At 52.5% G+C, this 24,288-nt stretch overlaps 2 protein-coding genes across 4 annotated transcripts in view; one reads left to right on the top strand and one right to left on the bottom strand.

Annotated features, from left to right (window-relative positions):
- The first annotated feature begins 12,096 nt into the window (after positions 1–12,096).
- On the top strand, positions 12,097–17,355 carry PCBD1 (pterin-4 alpha-carbinolamine dehydratase 1). The gene is made up of 4 exons (XM_037130687.2): positions 12,097–12,217; positions 15,027–15,158; positions 15,642–15,722; positions 16,789–17,355. Exons 1-4 carry the CDS (start codon positions 12,215–12,217, stop codon positions 16,885–16,887), a joined length of 315 nt encoding a protein of 104 aa, XP_036986582.1. The 5' UTR covers positions 12,097–12,214; the 3' UTR covers positions 16,888–17,355.
- Positions 17,356–18,060: 705 nt separating this feature from the next.
- SGPL1 (sphingosine-1-phosphate lyase 1) overlaps positions 18,061–24,288 on the bottom strand; it is a 53,619-nt gene continuing 47,391 nt past the window's right edge. For all 3 annotated transcript variants that reach the window (XM_053663858.1, XM_053663857.1, XM_037130682.2), the window contains 4 exons: positions 23,401–23,639; positions 22,159–22,305; positions 21,076–21,196; positions 18,061–20,554 (listed from right to left, as the gene is read on the bottom strand). In XM_053663858.1, the coding sequence (XP_053519833.1) occupies positions 20,414–20,554; positions 21,076–21,196; positions 22,159–22,305; positions 23,401–23,639 (648 nt within the window). In that variant the 3' untranslated portion in view covers positions 18,061–20,413. The remainder of the gene's footprint in view (positions 20,555–21,075; positions 21,197–22,158; positions 22,306–23,400; positions 23,640–24,288) is intronic.

The following is a 24,288-nucleotide window of genomic DNA, read 5'->3' as shown; positions in this document are numbered from 1 at the left end:
TACACTTGGTTGGCATCCTTGGTGTGTTGCTGGCACAGGTTAGGAAAGGGGACCCTGCCCCGCCAACAGCCTCCACTCCCCACTGGGCACCCTTGGGATCCCCCAGGCCGCAAAGCAGGGAATGGGAGAGCAGGCAGCTCCCTGACCACCCCTCACACCCAAGAGGCTCCTGTAGCACTCTTGCGCCTGAGGCTTCCTCCTCACTCTGTGGCCTGGGCTGCAGGGAGGCAGTGCTGGCTGCGGTGAGGATTCGGGGCTTTGGGGAGGCGCAGGCCCGAGTCTGAACCCCAGCTCTGTGACTCTGTAGCTATGTCTCTCTGAGCAGTTCAATCTCTGAGCCATCGTCTCCTCACCTGTAAGCCAGAGACAACGATGCTTCTTCACGGGACGTTTGTGAGGGTTAGCTAGGACAAGTGGGTTGTGTCTGGCACTTGCTAAGCTTTGCACAGCTTCTGCCTTCACAGCTTTGCCTTAGCCAAGTTCAAGTCCTTACTCCCCCCCAAACCCTCACAAAAACCTTCCAGCTGACACCTCCTACTCCAGCCCCCCCCCCTGCTGCCCCCTCACCATCTCCTCCATTTCCTCCTCTACCCTCTGCCAGGGTGACCTTTCTGAAATACTAATCTGATCCTGGACTTAAGAACCCGTCAGTCCCAGCTGCGGGATGAAGTTAAAGACTGTTAACTTTGTTCAGGCCTGATTGTTATGGAGGAAACTCCCAGAAACTCTTCTCGCAGGTGTAGTGAAGAATGACAGACCAGCGAGTCTATTAGCGTGCAAGCAGGGTTTACTGGTGATCCATTCCCGTGGGAGCGAACAGGCCTAGTTAAGGTGGGGTGGGGGTGAGAGGCCTGGTTCAAGGCACGGCAGGGTAAGGCCGGCAACAGTAAGGGCAGCCGGAGGCTGGGGCGGCAAGCGCGGGGTGGTGAGAGCTGGGGTGGCACGCGTGCATGTGGCCAGAGAGTCCTTTGTTCTGAGGACTCACATAGTTGTGGGATGGGGGTGAAGAAGTTGCTATTGGTTGACAGGTAAAGGTGGTGCCAGCTTTGGAGGGTGTGTGAACACCCAGGTAATGGGCTTCTTCCTTTGGGCCCTCTGGGCCCTTTCTGGCCTTTCAGGCCTTGGGATGAAAGCACAGTTTCACAGGCTTTCTTTCCCAGGTGGGGGAGGAGAGTCACAGAATTTCAGGGACGGCCCTCCCCCGGGTGAACGTGGCGTTTCCTGTGAGGTCGGGACACCTGCCAGGGTTGTGGACCAGGCCCGGGCTGCTGAGTCAGTGGGTGAGCCGTGTCTCCCGCCTCCCCCAGCCTGGGTTTGCTATCCGTCCTACCTCACACGATCATGGTAATGCAACTGTGCTTTTATAAAAGAGTCTCTAACTTTCAGAGATGCACCTTAAAGTATTTATGATATGAACTGATTTGATTTGCCTCCAGATCATCCGAGGGTTGGAGGCGGGGCCGGGCTGCAGCTGACAGAGGGCGGCAAATTGTTTGCTGCCGAGCGAGCGGGGTCTGCGAGGGTCGTTCTAGAGCCCCCACGTCTGTGAGTGAGTGAAATTTTCCACAAGGTTGTTAAAGTGTGGAGGGCGAATGGAAGGAGACATTGCAGAGTGGGCCCGTGTGGGTGAGCACATGGGGGTTCATTATGCTACATACTCTGGTGTATATTTGCAATGTTTCATGATAGAGATATTTTCGCTCGTTTTATGTACTTACTTATTTAGGAGAAGTTCTGCCTGCTCCTCGGTGCTGTCCCAGGGTGGGGCTCCTCAGCATGAGCCCTGCCCACGCACCTCTGCCCCTTACACTCTGGGATCCGGGACTGCAGGGCAACTAGACACTCCAGTAGGTGTCCCCTCCGTGTCCTGTGCTCCGTCCTCACAAGCCTGTCAGTCAAGAAGACAACTTCTCATCTTGGTTCAGCTGAAGAATCGCCTCTAGGAAGCTGGTCCTACTTCCCTGCTGGCCTCTGCTTCACGGAACTGAGCACTGCTCCTTGCAGTCCCCACAGTCCAGGCGGCCTGGGACACAGGCCGCAAGGGCTGTGGTTCATCTCAGCACACCCAGAGCTCAGCACGGGGCCTGAAGCTCAGGAATACCCACGAAATACTAATTACAGGGTCTCCCCTAACGTAGGACGTCATCCAGCAGCCTAAGTCCCCTCAGAATGGGAATCCTTTCCTGAGTTCGCCTGCCCCTGTTGGTGGAAAGAAGCATTGCAGGTTTGGAGGGCCGCCAAACTGGAAACCTCTCCTCCACCTCAGTTTCGGGTCCACCATCTCTTTCCCCTCACCCCTGTCATTAAGCAGACTCTCAACGGGTCTCCCCGAGGGAAGCTCCCCGAAGAAACGGGCACATCCCGTCACCCTCAGCCTCTCCCTCCCCCTCCAGTCCCAGCTCTGACAAGGCTCCCAAGACTGCGCACCCACCGAGGACTCACCCAAGGAACAGGCCGCCCCCTCGCCCGGGCCTTTGCTCCGGCGCCCCCTGCGGAAAGCGCTGGTGGTCCCGCGCACGTGTGCCCTGGCTCTACTTGGCCAACGCCCCTCCACGTTTCACTCTAGCGCAGCCTGACCGCATGTCTCCATGATGGCACTTGCCACCTGTGCTAGAGGAATAAAAATTACAATAGTAATCTCAAATGGAGCCAGAGCTGCCATCCAGAGGAACGGCCTGGCACAGTCACACCTCTGGAAAGTTAAAGTGGGGCAAAACCCCCTCTGGACTGGTCCTACAGCAGCCTCGGGCCCCAAACTGCTTGCAGGAATAACGGGAAAGCCGACATTAGGAAAATCCGAACTGACTGCCGGACTAAAAATCAAAAGCATTCTTCTCAGCCTCACTGTATTAGCTTATCCGCCCCAACAGAAACGCCTTCCTTCTGCTCACGTAATCTGTTTGCTTCCAGTCTTGTAACCAGCCCTCACCTTTGTCTCCGAATCAGAGAGCTAACTGGGGATCTGCCTGACTCAGTGATTCCAAAATAGCTATTCTTTTTTTTTTTTAAATCTCAAATACTCGTTGCCTCTCACCCTGAAATACCTCTGGGGTTAAAAATGGGCAACTGTCGTCTGAACATCTCCTTCCCTGTCTCCCTGGCACTTGGCACGTAGAAATCAAACAAGCACAGAGGGAAGGGAACTGGCCCTTGATTATCACGCACTTGAGCAGACAGCACATGACACAGACACACGAACCAGAACTACGAACTTGCAGAAGTTTAGAGTTGAAAGGAATCCGAGGGCCAGCTCTGCTCTCCTCAGCAGCCCCGGCAGCAGCCCCAGCAGGGTCCCCACATTCCATTCCCACCACCCTGGGGCCACAGAGCTCTCTGCTCTCCAGTGGGGGCCCATCCCGTGGGGCGGGCGTGGCTGCTTCGGAGTTCTTCAAATCCGTGGAAAACGTTAGAACTAAACAGAGTCCATCAGCACGACTGGAGACAAGATCACATCAAAATTCACATCTCTCCCGTACACCCTGAAATAGCCAATTAGAGACGTGATGGGAAAGATGTTCCACGCACAATGACCAACACAGGCTATAAAATACCCAAGAATCAACTTAATGGGAAATGTCCAGATCTTATGTGAGGAGCACAATAAAACTTTACTGAGGGACGGAAAGAAGGCCTGAGTAAATGACACAATAAATCATGCTTCAGGCTGGAAGACTCAATCATATAAAGATGTCAATTCTCCCCAGATGAAATCTATAAATTCAATGCATTCCCAATCAGAATCCTCAAGAGATTTTTATAGAACTTGACAAGCTGATTTCAGAGCTCATCTGAAAGAGTAAACAAGCAAGAAGAGCCAAGAACATTTTAAAAAAGAACAATGAGGTGACACTTTTGACCTACCAGATATCAAAACATACTGTAAAGCCAGAGTAATTAAAACAGGGTGGAGCTGACAGATCAAAGCGACAGAACAAAGGATTCAGAAGCCAAGCCACGAGGATTATGGGAACTCGGCATAATAAAGAAAGAGCACTCACATCAGTGGGGGAAAGATGTAAGTCGAGGTAATAAAAAAGTAATATGGGGTGACCGTGCCTCCGCTTGGAATATAAAATAATAAGTGTCATTGTTGTTATGTCGAATTGATGCCCAAAAGTAAATTCCAGAGAGATTAATACTTTGGACACTTCTCAGCAACCGTCAAAGATTAGAAGGCAAGAGAGACCAATACTGGTTCATCCTGGGGTGAGAAAGTCCTTTCTAAGCAGGGCATGAAGTCCAGAAACCAAAAAGGACGAGGCAGGCAGATTTGATCATCTAAAAATTAAACATTTCTCCATGTCACTGAGCTAAAAAGCAAATGAGATTTGAAGAAAATATTTACAACATATAAACTAAATGAAGGGCTGTATCCTACAAATCAACAAGAAAAAGACCGTCTTGAATTAAGAATAAAAGAAGACCGCAGGCGGGTCATGGGGGAGGGGGAAAGCCGAGAACGTGTGGCCATGAGCAGCTGTGGCTGAGGACATGCAGCTGATCCCACTGGACCCCTGAGACATCAGGCAGAACATTCCAGAACTGCCCCACAAGGGGCAGGGAGGCGGTGTTCGCCACTGAGCCCGGGCCACGCCGGCTGAGTGTGGGCGTGAACTCCCTCTCACTGGCAGGTCCTCTGGAACAGAGCCTGTTCTGGGGGCAGACAGTCCTCAGGCACAGGGAGGCCTCTGTGGGACGCGAAACTGCATGCAGGCGACCTTCGGCATGGTCTGGAGAGGACACAGGTGGCAATGCCAGACACTGGGCATGGAACGTCTCACCTAATCATTACGAGGTAACCATTGTTATCCCCACTTTACAGGTGAGAAAAGTGAGGCTCCAAAAGATGAAGTAGCTGCTCAAGGTCCCACAATTAGGCAAGTGGGGGAGCCAGACTTACCAGCAGCTGCCACCCCCCACCCCCGCCCCATTCCCATGGTTGCGCTGGGTGGCGACTTTGGGTGGGTGCAGAGCAGGGTGCGGATCTGTGGCTTTCGCCCTAACTGCCCAAGCATTTGGTCCCTGCTCTTTTTGTTGTCGTTTTTATTATCGTTATTATGAGCATGTGTTCTTTCGATAATTTTTTTAAAGGTAGCTGTTTTGTTTTGTTTTACTTTTTAGATCCTCAGCTTAGGATCTAGCAACACAAAAGTATTACATGAATGTCGGCGTCTCAGGGGCGTCATTGTCTGATGACAGTACTTCGAGAATACAGTTTATTGTTGCTCAGAAGCCATCTCGGCTATCAAAAAAAGCCTCACTCAAACAAGAATTTGGGAAACATTTGCTGAAAGGGTATCAAGTACAGGGCAGAGTGCCAGGCAGCACGGCGGACTCAGAGGTGACCTTTTCATCCTTCAGAATCAACGGAAGGAAAGGAAAGGTAGAACTGAGGGAGGAGACGACATAAAGAATGGTCGGGAATGGGGTGGGTCCGCCCGCCCCGAAGGCTCCCTGGCAGGCGGAAGGGGAAGGCTCTTCTCCTTCCTCACTCTGCCTCGCCCTCTGGCACCCCCCATGTGGGTTGTGCTGCAGTACCTTTCTGGGCGTGTCTGGGGAGCAGACTCTGGGCAAACGGAGGCACGGGTGTATTAGTTTGGATGTAGAGGGGTCAACAAACGGGCCTCTCAGTCACGTCCGTGTCCAGATTAGTTACTACTCGCCATTCTGGTCAGAGAAATGCCTTCCAGAAACACTCCCACCTCCTGCTGCGCCGCCTCACCCGGCGTTGGGAACTGGAGGGGCAGCACGGGAAGCTGTGAGTGTACAAATTTGTTGCTCGGCCCCCGGCAGGGAAGCACGTGGGTGATGGAGGAGAAATAAGGCCGGAGGCGTCCACAGCCAGCACCCACCCTGGGAAATTCTTCCAGTCATCAGATTGTGTAACATTTGTAAGCACACAATTTCATTTAAAAAAATTTCTTTACGCTTTTGAGTGTGGCTTCTATCAGCAAAAGGCTTTGAGACGCATCCTTGTTGGTGTGTAGGTCAGAAGTTTGTTCCTTTTCATTGCTCAAGAGTGCTCCGGTGTCCGAATGGACCACCTGAGTTCACTCATTCGTCTATTGATGGACATCTGGATTATTTCCAAATACAGCTGTCACCCACATTTGCACACAGGTTTTTGCATATTCTCTTGGAATGGGATCGCTGACTCATAAGATAAGTGAATGTTTAACTTCATTAGAAATTCCCAGGTTATTTTTCCAAAGGACCTGAACCAATTTGTTTTTCCTCCTGCAACATCGAGTTCCGGTGACCCCACACCCTCATCAGCACCTGGTACTGCCCGTGGCATTTTTTTCTAGTCCTTCCACTCTCTTGCCCTTCTCCTTGGGTAGCTAGACTGCTCTTGCTGCAGCTGAGCGCAAAATTCGAGGTGGTGAAAGAGGCGGGCTCTCCGTGGTCCCGGGCCCTGAGCAGGTCCCGCGTTCCCGTCCAACCGCTCCCCGCCCCGCCCCGCCCCCGCTGCGGCTTCCACAGCCGGGACCGGACTGCCTTCTAGCTGTGGCGGGTCTTCCCCGCTCCTCCCCGGGGGTGGTCGGCCTGTAACCGTATTGGTACAGGATCCCCGACCTAGAACTGGTTTCTGCCCCTCCCCCCGGCAGAGGGACTTCTTTTTCTACTGGAAACAGAACCTGAAGTCTCAGGGAGTTTTTACTTGGGCCCTGGAAGTGTTGGCTCTCGCCTCGTGGCTTAAGGCTTTTGCGCCATTTAGACGGGGGTCTGGAGAGGAGGAGAGGGTGGGGCACTTTTCGGGGCAGCCGCTATCAGCCCCTCCTGCCCCTACGGGGGCCAGGGAGTCTCACTCCCCTGTCGCCCGTCCCCACCCCAGCTCTTTGTCCCGCGCACCCGGGGAGGCCCTTTAACTAAAAGCTGTTAGTGTGTCCGCACGGACACGCCAGCGCACACCTGGCCTCCAGCAAATTGCTGACAGCTGGCTTCTTACAGACGCGCAGAGAGGCTGTGTCCCGCCCTGCGCCCCGGGGAGCCAGTCCGCGCGTTCTCTGTCCCCTAGGAGGGCCTGCCTCTCTTCGAAGCCAAGCTACTTGGTTGCCCTGTAACCTCCGTATCTTCGCAAGCTGAAGAAAAGTGATGAGTTTATAGTAAATCCAGGCTTTTCTCACTGTTAGTGTGGGAGCGACACCCTGCAGCCTTCTACGTCATGGGCGGCAGTGGAACGGCCCTCCCTGCGTTTTAAATCTGCCTTCCCCCTCACGCCCAACACCCTTCCCAAACTCACAGTACGTTTGAGGTTGTTCTGAACGCTCCACTCCCAGGTACCAGCTTTTGCTCAGGAATTTATTTGTCCTAATATCTATTGCTGCGTAACAAACTCCCGCAAAACGTGGTGGCTTAAAGTAAAAATGCGCCACTATTTCTCACTGTTCCATGCGTTGAGGGGCCTCTCTGCTGGGCACTGTTTTCTAAGATACCCCATCCCCTGGGCTGGCCGAGGAGCAGCAGAAGCCATGGGGTGGGCGCCAGGAGTCCAGACTCACCCGAGGGCCGTCTCCGGGAGCGAGCTAGCACCCTGCCAAAGGCTGCGCGCTGAAGGGGCCGCTCACATTAGGTCCTACATGCATCTAACTATGAAGTCAACAGAGGAAAAGAAAGAATACTTTCATGGCAGGTCTGGGAGTGGACTTATCAAATAAACCTTTAAAAGCACTAAATTACAGAGGAAAGAAGATACATATTATTACACCAAAATATAAGATTTCTGTCAACAAAGAACCACATGGAAGAAGTTAGTATTTAGCCATTCAGATGGTTGAATGGGAGGAGATACATGCAATATTGAAAACTAACAAGCAGTTAATGCATAGATATAAACTCCTGCAAATCAAAAAAAGCACTGTAAATTCTAAACATTTTGCAAAGAATATGAAAAAGCGATTTATAAATATTAAGTCCTAAATGCTAAGAAACATATGAAGAGGTGCTCAGCATCATTAGTAATCGGAAAACTGCAAAGGAAAACAGTGAGCTATCATTTTATACCTATTCACTTGGCATAAATTGAAAAGCTAGGCAATGCCGAGTGTGATTACGCCCGCGTGAGGAAGGCAGGGGAACAGGAACCTGCGCACTGCAGGTGGCGGCTGGCGGGGCAGCACCTGGGGCTGTTCCTGGGCACAGGCCAGGAGGGAGCTGCTGGGCTCGTCGGAGACACATGTACAGAAGGGAGCTGTCGCGTTGAGAGGTGCTCCCGGCAGCATCGTTTTGTTGTTGTGCTGTGTGTGTGTGTGTGTGTGTGTGTGTGTGTGTGTGTCCCTGCTCATCTTCATCTGCTTGGGGAGGTGGAGGTGGCAGTGGCAGGGACTTGGAAGCAGCCCGTGGAGTGTCCGTCCACGGGAGGACGTTCATGGTGCACTCTCTCCACAGAATGCTGAGGAGCGGTCAGAAGCTGCAGCTTAAGCGCGTACACACACAGCAACGTGGGTGAATGTTAATTGTGCACTACTCTCTTCCGTCCACTAGCTCTTCTGGAATGAGATATGGCACGACAGGGTCATTTACAAAAGATAAAAAATACATACAGCTGAAACAACAACAGGCTTCATTTTTTTACAAGAGCATTTATGTACAAACAAAAATACATATTAACACATTGAAAGGTCAGGATTGGGAGGAGAGGAATGAAAGTGGAGTGCAGGGATACAGTTTAATAGAAAAATGGCTTTAATGTTACAGGACGTGCATTGCCTGGCGTCCCGCCTTAGAAAGCCCCAGTCATCACGGCAGAGTGCTGTTGGCGTCCAGATGGACCAACAGATGGATGGACAGAATAGAGAACCTGCAAATAAATTCACACATATACAGTCCATTGGTTTGCTTAAGACAAATGTACAAAGGCAATTCAGTGGAGGAGGGAGCAACTGAATATCGTATGTATAAAGTTAATTTGAATCCATAACTCAAAGTGTAACAGGGTGCAGTCAAGAGGTGGGGGTGCCAAATAAAGGGATTTGGAATGGGGTCCAGAACTCAAGGTGTCCAGGAAATATTAGAAAGACATATAAGGTGTCCCCCTCCCCCTCCCCCAGGTGTCAGTTGGGGGGAGGGACAAATGGAGCAGGGCCATTAACAGCTGTTTTGCATAGCAACGGTTTCGCAGCTAACCTCTAGAATGGTCATTGAACATATCTGTAACCTTTAACTGGTTTCATAGATATGTTAAATAGCTGTGGCCATGCCTTGAGCCAGGGAGAAGGGAGTGACTTCCACCCAGGATATAATTAGGAGGCAACACCCCCCTGTTACAGCACCTGTGTGAGAGGTTGGCGTTGATTGGCTCCACGCCATGGGGCCACACCTGCCCAGACCCACTATGGCAGCCCCATAAAGCTGGGAGGATACGGGAGTCCTGGCAGGTGTAACCAACTGTAGGAGTCAGAAATGGGGCTGCAAAGGAGGACTGGCGTGGGGATTTAAACACAGACATGGCAGCCATTGGAGAGAGAGTCATGTGGTTTTGGCGAAGTGCAGACCTTCTCTTGCCCAAGAGAAGGGGAGAGCCAGGCAGTTTTGGCAGAGTGAGGACCCCTGCAGCCATGTGAAGGAGAGAAGAACCATGCAGTTTTAGCCAGAGTGCAGACCCCTGCATCTCTGGTAGAAGAGCTCCACGCGGCTTTGGGATGCTCCCTTGGGCCGCGTGGCCTGGGAAGCAGGAGAGACTTTGCCTGGAAGAAGGGTGAAAGAACTCTTGCCGGTAGACCATGACAAGGTGCCACGTGGCTTTGGAGTAATTAGAGATCCTGCTTGGACAGTGACACAGCTGACGGTGCCAGCGACCTGAAACACGGCTGTGTGCTTCTTTTCCTGAGATACGGTACCCCGAATTAAGGCAGGGGGAGAAGGAAGCACTGTGGGCATCTGTGGTTATCCTAAAGGACTTTGATATTTTAATGGGGACATTGGGTCACTACTTTAAGCCTGCGTATAGCTTTAAATAAACCTTTCCTTTCCTTTTCACAAATCTCAGGTATTGAGAGATGTCTTTCCTCTGGCGGCAGACAGACGAGCCCAGTGGATATTAGTATACCGTCCTTGGGAGAGGGCCCTGTTTTTTGTAACAGTTTTTGGCATCCTTGAGTGGTCCAAATATTCGGACCTCTGTTCTGTAACAAAAGCATATAAAAATTAACTAAAAATGGATCACACCTAAAAGTGAAACCAAAAACTATAAAATATAGAAGAAGACATAAGAAGAAAACATCAGAGAAAGGCTTTGTGACCTTGGATCAGGCAAAGATTCCTTAGTTACAACACCAAAATATCAATCCAGAAAAAGAAACATTGGACAGGTTGAAATGCATCAAAATTAAGAACATTCGCTCTTTGACAGGTAGTGAGAGTGCAAAGAAAATATTCGCAAATCATATATCTGCTAAAGTGCTTGTATCCAAAATAAAGAACTCTCCAAACCCAATAAGACAGCAAACACTCAATTTGAAAAAATAATGACAGGAAAGTTTGAATGGGCAATTTACCAAAGACTTACCAATGGCAAATAAGCACATAAAGACATGTTACGCATCATCAGTCATTAAGGTACCTGAAGTTAAAACCACAGTGAGACGCCACTACACACCAGGGGGAAGGGCCAGAGTTAAAGAGACCATACCGCGTAGCGCCAGGGATCTGGACTGCTCACACGCCTCTGGTGGGATGTACGATGGCATGACCTCCTTGGCAGTTCCTAAGAAGCTACAAACATACACCTACCATGTGGCCTAGATGTTCTACTCCTAGGTATTTACCCAAGAAAGATGAAAGCATCTACCCACGCAAAGGCTTGTAATCAGAAGTACATAGCGGCTCAAAAACTGGAAAAACCCAAATGCTCATGGACAAGCAGATGGATGACCAAATTGCAACATACTCAAGACAATGTGATACTATCGAATAAATTTTACTTCGCCATAAAAGGAAAAAACTGTTATGGTGGTCGGTGACCAAGTGGTGAAAGAATTCACAAAGAGAAGTGCAGAAAGCAAAGTCTTTTTTTTTTCCTTTTACTTTCTCCCAAGGAAAGGAAAGGCCTAGGTGCAGAGAAATGCACCAGCCCCAGCCCTGAGGGGTCAGGGCTGTGAGCTTCTGGAGGGTAATGGGGCAGTTGTAGAGCAGGGTGTTTGAGTTAGGCTGCAGAGTGTTTCAGCGTTATCTTTGGGTGCAGGGTCTGCTCCTGTCCATCACTGTGGTCTGGGATGTGCTGTTTCATAAGTCCCAGAGACTCTGCACCTTCAGAGCGCTTCCAGTAATGTTCTGGTCCTGAGGATAAAGGCTCAGAAAACAATTAGGGTCAGTCATGCTTTATGGGGTCCAGCCGGTTCTGGGAAAGAAGGCCTGAGGGAGTGGCTTTTTGTCCTATTGGAAACTATATGTGCAACTACGTGGGTGAACCTCAAAAAGTATTTATGCTTCCCTGACTGGTGTAGCTGTGGATTGGGCCTCCTCCTGCGAACCAAGAGGTCCCCCTATGGGCTGGGTCAGGGCACGCACCTGGGTTGCAGGCTTGAGAGAGGCAACTATCCATGTTTCTCTCCCTCTCTTAAACCCTCCCTTCCCCTTTCTCTGAAAATAAATAAATACAGTCTTTTTTAAAAAAGTAACTATGCTGAGTGAAAGAAACCAGACAAGAGTAATACTGTATGCTTTCCATTTACATAGAATTCTAGAAAATGCGGTCTGGTCTACAGCGAGGGGAAACAGATCAATGAGGAGGGAAGAGGAAACATGTAGGGATGGTGGATACATTCATGATCTTGATCGAGATGATGGGGTGCACTGAAGCATACATATGTCAAAACGCATCAAATTGTACACTTTAAATATGTGCAATTTGTCGTAGATCAATATCTAAATAAAGCGTTTTTAGAAAGAAAGAATCTCCCGCCCAGGGTCACACAGCTAGTTAAGTCACAGAGCAGGATTTGAACGCAGAGGTCTGCGTTGGAGGCCGATACATAACCCCTGAGCTCCAGGGACAAGGGAATCAAGGAGAATGCTGGAAGGGAACAAGGCCCAGAGCACCTGCCGGAGCCGGCCGGAGTTAATGATTACGGGTAGCGGCCCCTCCCCGGCTGTACTCCCCGCCCCCGGGCGGCCCCAGCAAGGCTCCGCCCAACGGCCATCCGGTGCGCCCTGCGTAGCGCTCGCCCTGTCCGCCGCCACCTGCTGCTGGCCTGCTTCCGAGCCGTGCGCCGATATGGTGAGGGGGGGATCGCATTTGGGCAGCCCCATTAGGAAACTGGCGTGCAGTAGGGTCCGAGGAAAGGAAAGGGGCCTTACGCCCTCCCCACCCCCAATCCAAGCCGCCTACGGGGGCAGGGCGGGAGAGGGTGGGGTAGGAGTGGGGGGGGGAAGGGAGGGTTCTCCCAAGCCCTTCGCAAGTAGCAAAAGCTTGGTTGGGAGAGGCGGGGTCTCCGCCATGCTTCCCGCCAAGGTGCAGCTCCTGGGAAAGCGAAGGCCAGGAGGGGGCGGTGGTAGGTCCAGGTAACAGCCAGGCCTGCCTCCCTTAGCACCACTGTACTTTGGGCGGGGCTTAGTGGCCTCCCTGGGTAAAGGGAGGGGGCGGGCGGTGGGACTGGGTGGCGAGGGACAGCATAGTGAGCCCACAGTTGTCATCCCCCTCCATGGCAAGGTTCTGTATGGGAGGTGGGGATGGAGACATGCCTATGAGTGTGAGGGGACATCCTCTGTGTGCCTGTTTACTGCCCTTCTTCTGTGCACCCAGGGCTATCCTGCTGTCCCTGGCCTGGGAGCCAGCCCCTGGTGCCTGGTTTGAGGCCTGCCCAGCCCTGGAGACAGGATTGTTCAGAATCAACTGTCCTCCAGGCTGAGCTCCGTGTCCCGTCCCCCCCCCCCCACTGCCCCGAGGGCCTCCCTGCTCACTCTGTAAGCTAGAGAGGTGAAGGGGAGTCATGGGGACAGCCAGGAAAAAAGCGTCTAGATCCAGGAAGCTTCACTAAACAGCCCATTTCTGGCCCCAAAGTATTAGGAGCAGTGCAAGCCATGGTGACACGTGGGAGGGTGTTTTGAAGGCTGTGGCTTAGAGGGAGGGGAGGTGGTGAGTATGGTGGCTACTGTGAGGTGCACTGAGACCCCCAAGATGCAGAAAGTTGGGTAATCAGTAACCCCTGGGCACACTCCCCCAGAGGCAGAGGCCAGCCGGGCCTGACTTGGGATTTACTAAGTAAACACCGTCCCTTCTGCCTCAGTGTTCCCAGATCTTAGGAGGGCTTGCCAGTTCAGCTTTGGGCTACGAAACCTGGGGGATTCCAGAAGACTCTAACAGAAAGGGGGACCTCCCAGGAGCTCAGTAGTACCCATCCACTCATTTCAGAGCCAAGGAACTAAACAGTGAGCTCTGATGCCTGGGGTGACATCTGGTCTCTGGTTGCCTGGATACTGGAACCGGCTTATCAGCCACTGAGAAAAGGCCAGCTCTGGAGGAGGGATGGGGTTGGGCTGGAGGGGATGGACCAAGTCAGGTGGTCCAGAGAGAGCCCATGTTCTCAGGAGGGAGAAAAAGATGGACTTGCCAGAGCGCTTTCCCAGTCTCCTCCAGCCTGCACAGCACATCCTAAGCCTGCACGCCCCAGGAAGTTTAAAAATGCAAAGACAGGCCTGGCTGGTGTAGCTCAGTGGATTGAGTGCGGGCCTGCGAACCGGACAGTTTCAGTTTGATTCCTAGTCAGGGCACATGCCTGGGTTGCAGGCCAGTTCCCAGCAGGGGATGCACGAGAGGCAACCATACATTCATATTTCTCTCCCTGTCTCCTTCCCTTCCCCTCTAAAGATAAATAAAATCTTTTTAAAAATGCAGATGACACTATGTTCACAACCATGGAGTTTACCATCATGTCCCATTGGCTCCTCTTGCTGGTATGAAGTGGAAGTTGTCCCTTTTTAACCCTCAAGCCCAGGGAGATGAGTGCCACAGGACCACCTGGCTGGGGAAGGGCAGAACTGGGGCTTGGACCAGCGCTGCCAACTCAGTCTGTGGCTTCCGGGCTGTGGGCTGCTTCCGGGCTGTTAACCTGCCCAGACCTTTTTGGTTCATCTTTAATTTAGCACTTTACAGCTTCTGTCTTTGGGTAGTTCTGTTTCAAAAACTTAATTGTGGGACCCCTTAAGCTCTTAGATCTGGATGTTCCCAAGAACAGACTGTGCCCATTTGGGCTGCCCGGAGGGCACTTTGCACAATGGGAAAATACACGGATGAGGCACTAGGTTTGCCAACTGCCTTTAGCCAAGTTACTTGGACTCTTAACCAAGCTCTGTGGCTCGGGCTTCCCAGGCTAACAGCAAAGCAGGTTGTCAGAAGGCCAAGCCGAGACCCCTTGGCCTGGCAGCTGGGAACCAGGGCCGCATGGGAGCATCACGGAGGACCCGCTGGGGTGTGGTGCCGGCGCTTGTCAGCTGCAGTGTGGCCGAGGCACCCGAAACGTGTTTCCAGTGCTGGGTCCCTCGCCACCTCCAGGACGTTGAGGCACAGACCCCTCTGAGAACGATGCCATGCTCTCTCCGACTAGGGCAGATGCGGTGGTCACTCCGTGTTTCTAGGCGTTTCCTCTGATACACTGGACAGTGAGTAGCAGCAGAAGTGTGGAGGCAGGCAGCCTAAGTCCGTAGTTAGAAGAGAGGAGGGTTCGACACTCGGGTGCTGTTCTGAAAGGTGGTGTCGAAATACACGCACATCTGAGCTAGGTTTTGCTTTTACTCCCTCAGTATTGTAAGAGACCTAATTGTTTTTTGGGGGGGTCATTTCTTAGTTCAAGGTGATTTGCTTGACACCTCGTCATTTCCTGTCTTTTTGAATGGAATGTAAAATCGAAGAACCTATCAGTGAAGGAGCCAGGGCCCCACCCCCAGGGCAGGGTGCCACCGTCAACAGGTCCCAGTCCATTGCTTCAGACCAGCTGCCCTGTGACTGTGTCACCTGTATCCAGAGCAGCCATCGCAGGCTGGCTCGGCTCCCCCACAGGCCTGGGGCCTCTGTCTGTCTCCCCTCCTAGGCTGGCAAAGCGCACAGGCTGAGCGCCGAGGAGAGGGACCAGCTGCTGCCAAACCTGCGGGCTGTGGGCTGGAACGAGCTGGAAGGCCGAGATGCCATCTTCAAGCAGTTCCACTTCAAAGACTTCAACAGGGTACGGCACCAGGGCGGGCAGTTTTCTGAGAAGGGCCAGCGGGGTCTCACTTGTTCTCCCTTACAGTCCTGCGCAGCTTACTTGGGAAGTGTCACCTTGGGGCCTGGAGAGGACAGGCGTGGAGCTTGGGCTCTCCACACCTGGAATTTTGAGAATCGATCCTTAGAGGAGAGAGGTAGAGGAGGAAACAGATGGCCATCTGAGGACGTCTTAGAGACTGGCCAAGACCAAACACCTCTCTGGTGTTGCCACCTTGGTGGCATCTAAGATGTACTTGTACCATCTAAGTACAAGGCTCTCCTCCCACTGCTCAGAGAGACCAGCGTGAACTCCAGCCCCAACCAGATGCCTCAGGAATGGTGAAAGCTAGAGGGTTCTCCTCATAGGAAGCTTCTCCACCTGCCGCACCGAGGCCTCACACTGGCCGTAAAAAGGTGCCCAGCAGTCTCCAAACACTGACCTGGGTCTCCCTTCACTAAACAGGCTTTTGGCTTCATGACGAGAGTAGCCCTGCAGGCTGAGAAACTGGACCACCACCCCGAGTGGTTTAACGTGTACAACAAGGTGAGTGCCGTGTGCCTGTGGTCCAGACCCCGCCCAAGTTCTGAGAACCCCACCTCCCTCCGAAGGCCCCTTCTTGGGCCCTCCTCACCCTCAGGCTCTCTGTCCATTCCTCCTGCTCCATTCATCTCCCTCCTAGAATCAACATCAACACCCCCAGAAAATATCGTCTCATGACAAATTAAGGAAATGCAAATTAAAACACTGCGAGGTAACTTGTGGTTCCAGTAGATACTGAGGAGACATCCAGAAGGCAAAACCCAAGGAAGGAAAGGCCTCGGGGATCAGGCATATTCATTGTTAGCAGCGCTACATGGCTTGAATCTTCCCGTCCGTATGGAAGAGTGAAGTAATAAAAGTGAACTAAGAATAGCCATGCATGGCCAATAGATCAGAGTTTCTGCTGAATGAAGCGAAACAGTCATGGAACGCCTGCTGCGTGCCAAGAGCTCTCCCAGGCTCTTTCTGAAAACATGGAGGCTGGAAGGCACGGTCTGCAAACGGACCGCCTTTAGGAGCTGGAGTTGGTTTGTGGTCTCATCCTTGGTTTTAGGTAGCTCTTAATATTTGGGCATTTCATTTTTAACGGATGGCTGGCGTTCCCGCTGTGTGTGGAGGTGTGAGAAGACAGCTCTGCACTGTTGCTATGAACACGTGTCGAGTGAGTAAGGCAGCCCCCACCCAGGAGCAGCTGCAGCGCCACAGGGACACCCCGGGGAGACTGTGGGTCCCACTTGAGGCTGCCACAATCAAGCACACTTGTAAAAGTTACACTATGTTGCGTAGCCCATTAAATGTGCAACAGCATAATGTCTAAAAACACCCAATGTACGTACCTTAATTAAAAATACATTATTGCCAAAAAACGCTGTATCATCTTAGGGAGTTGTAGTCTTGCTGGTGGAGGGTCACACTTTCAGTCGGTAAAGTTGCAGTGTGTGTGAAGTGCAGTAGGAAGCGCACCCGTATCTGGGGCCCTCGGGGTGGCTGAGCCCACCAGCTGGCGACACTGCTGCTCGCAGGCGGGGGCAGTGGAGCCAGCTGGTCCCCACTCTCTGGTTCGTTCCAGGTCCACATCACCCTGAGCACCCATGAGTGTGCGGGCCTGTCAGAACGGGACATCAACCTGGCCAGCTTCATCGAGCAAGTAGCGGTGTCCATGACCTAGACCCTGCCTTTCCTCTTGAGCTCTTCAGGGAAAGCGGTGACTGAATTGGAAATCCAGAGAGGGGTACAGGGGAGCCCCAAAATGTTGCTATAGCTAAAATCGCCCAGTCCGCCCTGCTGCCTCCACCGGGGGTGGGTCCTCACAGGGGAAAGAAAGGCAGCATCACTGCCAACACCAGGACTGAGACCAGGTCTCCCCATGCCCTGCTCTTCATCCCCGGGCTCTATGAAGTGCACACTAATTTGAACAAGGTCTTCCCACTCTTTACAGCTTCCCAACAACATAATGATTTCTTTCCCAGCTATATCTTGCTCCCTTTCTAATTCATTTTCCAAGAAGCTCTGATAGAAGCTGTGTCTAAAATAGACAAAATCTTATCTTAGACACCAGAACCCTAATGCCAACCCCCTCCTGTGTGATAAAAACACATGTGCTTTTTATGTCTCAAATAAAACTTGTTTCACTTGGCCTCAGGCTCTAGAATCTTCTTCCCCACAGGTCAATCCAAATTGGAGTCAACAGACATTTAAAGCACCCTGCCTTCAAGGAGTTCATCATCATCTAGAAGAAGTAAGCAGGAAAATGGTTAACTGTCAGTAGGCAGAATGAATTAACACTGGATGCAAGGATAAGAAATGAGCTAAGAGAACAGGAAGTGATTAACAAGGGTGAATCTGGAGCTTTGTTGGAGTTGCGCCTCAAAGACCAGAATCGGGTTCTTGAGGCGGAGACGCTTGAGGGAGCACGGTGGACAGAGGTAACTGTGCCGAGACTGACGAGCAGAGAGGCATCTGGGGCCGTATTCCCTCCCTTGCTCTACTGCATCAGCTGAGCAGATTTCTACTCCTGGCGGCTTTTAAGTTTCTAATTAGAAGCTTAGCCAAAGTCTCAAGGCCTGCCTACCTTTCAGTCTGTAAGGGAACGGAAGACCTGCGTTCCAGACGGCCTTCACACAGGTGTGGCCGCCACTCCAGGTGGAGCCACGGAACGCCGGGAACCCACCCAGCAGGAGTGCTGCTACCCACTCCTGGCTGTCGGCCCTAGTGTCAGTGGCCACACGACGTGTCACCACGAGGGGGCGACCTCTCACCAGCAGAGGTTCCAGAGCTGCCAGCATCCCATCTGGGACCACGCGTGCCCAAACGAACAAATGAATGCAACCATCCACAACGATGAGGATCTGGGACGTTTAATTATTTAATCGCTTTTTAAGAGATTATTGCTGCAAGTACAAAGGGAGCATTGAGATGGAAAGGAAAAGGTTAAAGACAGAAAAGGTTCAAGGAGGCAAGTACCATTTTCCAAGTATAAAACTGGTCATATTAAAAGTGACGTGGCAGTACACTCCTCACTACTGACTTCTAATGCAGAACGAAGACACTCTGCCCACCTGGGCATTACTACACACAGACACAGAGAATGGAAAGCCCACAAATGTTTAGTCAAACTAAGGCTCGTAAACATAAAGTGGCGACAGTAGGTCCCTTTGAAAAACAGCTCTACTCCCTCCCTCCTCCCCAGCAAAGTTGTCACAGCACAGGGGCAGGGCCTGGGGAGACGTGGGAGCAACAGACACTCTACAGGGCACACGCTTCTCCATTTTAGCAGCTGACAAACCACAGCGGCGCCTGCTGGTTCTGGGTCCCGGACTTCCTCCGGCGTTAAGGAATGCACTGGACACCAAGAGACAATTCGTGCACAGCCCTCAGGAGGTGCCGCCAGTTCAGTAACTGGGGGGAACATCACTTCCGTGTCCGAAGGACCTCAGCCTCTCCCTCGGACACACACACGTACACCAACCACCCTCGGAACCCACAATGGAGGGAACGGGGAAACACACATAGCAGCCTGCAATGGCGTGGCCAGTCACAGTTTTGTGCAGGAAGTACAGTGCTAAAGAACGATTTAGACACACATTGTAAGGAGCTTGGGGAAACCGTCATCTAGGCGCTCCCGGCCAACACACCCAGGGAAGAAGTGAGGGGACAGCAGCCTGAGGAAGTGGAACATTCTGGAGTCCCTGAGAAGGGTAACGGAATCGAGGAGTGTCTCCTGACTCCTCCCCAGGAATCCTCTACCCAAAGGAAAGTCTCCAAGGCTGCCCCCCCCCGCCCCGCCCCCGAGCCTGGGTGAGGAACAGCCCACCACTGCCCCCTGCCGAGGAAAAAGGCACACATACAGTACGTGGTCCTGAGGGTGGGACAGTGGCTCGGCCCAGATCCAGGCCCCACGCGGGGCCGAAGGCAGAAGTGGGCGCAGGGTTCGGTCCTGTCCCTGCACCACCCTGAGCAACTAGTCTTAAGAAATCCCAGGTCCTAGGCTCCAACTGACACTTGCCACCGTGTTTTCCTATTCCAAAATGTTTACCTCAGCCTCGCCAGGGCCGAGTGCTCAGTACCTCAGGCTAAATTGCCATAGTACCTTCTGGAGCCGAATACAGGGGAGAGAGGCTGGGGAGCACACTCATGGAGACAGGAATTTTTCCTTGCCTTGGGGGCCCGCTCATGCCCTCCTTGCACCACCCAGGCAGGGGAAATCAAGGCAACTTGTGAAGTGCTTTGAGCTGTCCCTTCTGGCAAACATGTTCTCATACATGATGGCTTAAAGCGGGGCAGGGGGGGCACCACCAACTTGGGGGACGTGTTTCTGAATGCGGGTGCTCATCCCACCCTGACATTCAGGAAAGTATAGAAAAGGGTCTGGTTTCCGGTCACTTGTCGCCCAGGCGAGGGCTCGGCTGTGCTCTGAAAACTGCCAGTGCAGAGAGGCAGCACTAGGCCAGAAAGTCCTGGCTTCTCTGGGAATTACACTCCCTTCCTAGTTCAAGAGCAAACCAGCAGGTTCATCATTTCAAATAGGAGTCCCCAAAGACGGTGGAAACCACAACTCAAAGGGGACTGCCCCCCGAGGAGGGTAACGTACCACTCTGCCCCTGCCTCGGCAGACTGGCCGTGCCGATCCCGCAGAACGTGAGCGACGAAACCGACCGGTCGGTCTGCGTCCTGGAGACACAGAACGGGCCACAGTACACGTGACTCTCGGACAGAAGACTAACCTCCTCAGAGCACAGGGCTGCAGGCGCCTCCCGCCTAGAGCGCACCTAGCCACCCGGGAGACCTCTGTCCGTGAGCGCTCCGAGCTGACCAGCCCATCTGCCTGAGATCCCGGAGGAACCCTTTTCTATCTCACACACTGTACCTCCTCCCCCTAGGAAATCAAATCAGGTCAGGTCCGAGCTGCCACACGTGATTAAGTGAGGCGGAAAGCTAGAGAGGTTAGAAGAGTAAATGGTTAAAACAATTCCTAGTGTAACATTTAAAACAATGGCAAAATAATTATGAAACGGAACCCTGCAAGGTCTTCACATTCAAAACCATAGAAGGCCGAGCGGAGGAGGAACGCGGTCCCGAGCACCAGGCTGTCCCGTGTGTGTCTCGCTGTGCTCTGTGCGCGAGACCAGATGCTGAACCTGCCAGTGGCCTGCTGCGCACCCAGGAGCCCTCTGGAGGCCGGAGCCCCTCTCCACTCAGCGGGGCTTTGGAGAACCATTCACCTGCCTGCCCTGAGGTACAGTGTCTGTGCTGAAGAGGCTGTCCAAGAAGACCGACGACAGTTCTGCCACCTGGTTCCTGTCAACGGCGGTCTGGGCCATGCCATAGATCGCACCCTACAAATCCAGTCAAAGAACTGCTATTAGTGACGAAGGGCCCAGGACTGGCTGGGGTCTTTCTCTGCACTGACCTTGCCTTCAGCGTGCCCCCCCAGCCCATCTGCACCCCCGGCCCCATCTCCAGTCTCGCAGAAGGTAGTGGGCATGGTCACATTTCCCCAGGTCCTTGCCAGTCTGCCTTTCTGTCCAAAGGACCTATCCCATGGAATTTTCAGTACAAAATTCGAGAGAAAATTGGTAAACTGCCTTTCCTGTGTCCAATTTTTCTTTTCAAATGGACGCTACCACCACCAGCTTTTTACATGGCATTCTCACATTTACAAGGTGCTTTACATACAGTACATCTCCTCTGAGACTAAAAACCCTGGGATGGATGAGGCAGAGATCGTCTGCTGCAATTCAGTAGGAAACAGGTTGGTAGGAAGGGGCAGCGGCAACCACGGAGCAGAGGCCATCAGATTCTTTCCACCTCCCCCCCGAAAGCCTCCACTTCCACGGAGAAGACCCCAGGCCCCTACCATTCCTGTGGTCTTTGCTTTCGGGTTCTTCATGATCTGGGTGACAGACTCGCGGATGTCCTTCAGGAACTGGATGGCCACGCGCTTCTGAGTGTGCACTAACGTGATGCAGAAGTGAATGCTACAGAAGACAGAAACGAAGAGTGGTGAGCCCTGGAAAGATGAAAGAATGCTCTGAAATACAGCGGCCCCGAGTGCAGGGATCTACTGGTCTCCCCTCTGCGTTATGTGCAACAAGCGCAGTCGCCCGCACTGCTCGCAGCCCTGGGAGTCGGGGGCCATCCAGCACGGGTGGCATGAGGGCCTCTCAGCACAGCCAGGCAGCACCCCGACGGAACGAATACCGCGGGCGGTTCGGTCCCACCACTCCCCTCAGAAACTGTCCACCGTCAATCCGTCAGCCATGTGACCACCGACGGGATGCCTCTCTCTGAGACGATAAGCCCTCTCAGGGACAGGGATGGGGACAGGGCCTGGGCCTGGGCTGGGGTCTTGAAGGACGGCAAGGCAAAGCAGCAGCCTGAACTCCAGTGAGGGGAGACTGGCGCACAGAGGGACTGCAATGAGGAAAAAGCAGTAACCGAACGTGACTGGCTAGGACGCTGAGCCGGGACAGGATGCAGAGGACACTGAAGAGACCTGTTCTGATGAGGCGGAGCGCTGGTTTAAAGGCGTCGCGGAGGGTCAGACTGGGAAGGCATACTGAAGACAGTGGCAGGCCTGAATGATCAGAGGCCCTGTGCAGATTTGGAGCTAAATATAACTGAGGTAACGGGTGAGTTTATAGAAGCGATATGACGACTGTGTACAAGACAGATCCACGGGTATAGAGCCCAGGGAGAGAGTGGGGGGCAGGGGACCTTATGACTGACCCCCGAGCCCAAGAGGCGGCTGAGTTTAGAGATGACAGTACTGTTTTGGTTACTGCGTAACTGCAGCCAGCAAGACAGCAATCCCGATGCCACAGTTGCCACCACAGGGCTGGGCTCCAGCAGCCAGTCTCCGTCCTTCCGGTCATCTTGCTACCCAAGCTCTTCAAAAGTCATGGAGCGAAGGAAGGGAAAGAGGCTCTGTCGAGTTTACCTGGACGGGAACTGCAGCTGGTTCAAGCTCCACCCCTTAGCAGTCATCAGGTTGAACAGTCGGTAGATGTCAAAATCACGGGAGCCCAGAGCAATGACTGACAGTTGAGGATTCCCGTAAACAAAGATGCCTTTGATATTTTCCAGTCTTAAACAAGAAGGGAAACAAAAAGAGAGTTCAGCCACATCTAGTCCTCTGGTGATCATCTCTCTCCAACGTCACTTTATAATACAGTCTAACCTCCTGGACTTCAGGGTCTCGTCTTGTGAAATGAGGTGTCTGGATGGAGAGCATGACTCCTATCATTACAAACATCTGAAGGCCTGACCTCCATCTAGATCCCACTGGCTCCTAGCCCATCTGCCCAACTCCCAAATCATATTATCACCCCCAGGGGTACCTGAGGCATTCAAGATACACTTTTTAAAAATTCTGGAAATGCAATCTCTCCATCCCCCAATTCTAGAAAGTCACATATGTAATTCTTAGAGCAAGAACTAGTACAGTAGTTCTCCACAGACGGGCACACCAGGCCTTTTTCAAATAAAACATGCCCGCTGGCTGCTTTCACTCCCCCTTAAGATTCTGAAAAAGCCCCCAACCCCGGTGACAGGCAGCGAGCCAGGCAGGTTAGATGGGAACAGACGTGCCAGACAACATATGCAGCCCAGTTGCAGCCTTCGCTTCGCCCCCAAGTTCATCACTCCTCCCTCCCCATTTCTGCTCCGGTTCTTCCTCCTACTCCAGCCAGTCTCCCAGTGTGACCCCTACACCAGCTGCGCCAGTATCCACTGGGAGCTTCCCAGAGATGCAAGTCCTCAGATCCCACTCCAGACCTACTGAATCAGAATTCTGGGAGCAGGGCCAAGCAATCTGCATTTTAAGAAGCCCTCCGGGTGATCAGGATGCATGCTCAAATTTCAGAACAACTGTCTTGCCTTAACCTTACACTGTCCCTTGGCACGTGGTCAAAGGCACGTGGTCAAAGGTGCCAGTCGTTAAGACATCCTTGGAAACAAGATGGCCCATAGATAAAGCCTGATCTGACACTCTGAATCACAGCAGAGCACGGGAGCTCATCCTCCCAGACTGGCACCACAGTCCTGGGCTGCTGCCCCAACCCCTGGTCTCTCAGGAGACAGCAAATGGGCTGGGGCTCCAGGTACTTGGCCAGGCGGATGCCTTGAGCCCACAAACAGACAAAGCAAGAGACAAGGCAGAATCCCAATCTTCCACACATACTCTGACTTGAGGAAGCGAGTAGTTTTGATGATCTGTTTGGTAGCTTCAACATAGCCGCTCTCACCGAAGTACATCAAGGTGGCCCAGCAGGCTGCACTAATACCACCAGGCCGTGAGCCTGCCATGGTTGGGGAAGCGTAGATGCCACCCTGCCAATCTGGATCAATGAAGAACTGATAGCTCCTGTACTTCTTCTCGCTGTATAACACGACTGAAGAGCCTTTGGGGGCGTAGCCATACTGAGGGGGAAGAAGCGGACACGTGAATACAGTTCTGAACGGCAGCCTTGTCCTGGAACACGGAGATCATGCAAATTTCTCTCGCATTCTCTGTGGTGTTTCCCACTCACACTAAAAACTCCAACTCAGAATGTCAGGAGCGAATGGGGACTGGAGGGATGGAGGTGGAATTCTCTTTCTCAGGGATGAGAAATCTGAGGCCCAGAAGGAAGAGTGTCCTGTCCTGCTAGCAGCTTGCTTCCCCTCTCTCGCCAACATGTGGCTTTCCTTATTTAAAACATTATTCCAGGGCAGTATGTCAGGATGAAAGCGACAACAAATTTCCACTGGAAGCCAGGAAAAGATAGAGTCCAGTCACTCAAGCAACTAAACTCACGACCTGACTCCCCTCCCACCCTCCGTGCATAGCAGCACACTTCCTTTTTAAGAACTGGCACTCGGTCTGAGAGCTACTTAATCCAGCTCTAAAATAAGCTAATCGAGATTTTGTCTCGGTCCACGGGAGGTGGCGGGCGTGGGCATTTCTAACACGAGAAGCCACACATTCCTGAGCGCCTTAAATTCTCCCCTTTTTCCAAAGGACTCTTCCAGCAGCAGGCTCCTGTCCCTCGGCCGCAGGAGCCCCGGTGGCCTGGGAGCTGCAGCGCTT

Source organism: Artibeus jamaicensis, unplaced genomic scaffold, assembly GCF_021234435.1.
Source record: "Artibeus jamaicensis isolate MK-2021 breed Jamaican fruit bat unplaced genomic scaffold, CSHL_Jam_final contig_332, whole genome shotgun sequence".
NCBI classification, from domain to species: Eukaryota; Metazoa; Chordata; class Mammalia; order Chiroptera; family Phyllostomidae; genus Artibeus; species Artibeus jamaicensis.
This window is presented reverse-complemented; position numbering and strand designations above follow the sequence as displayed.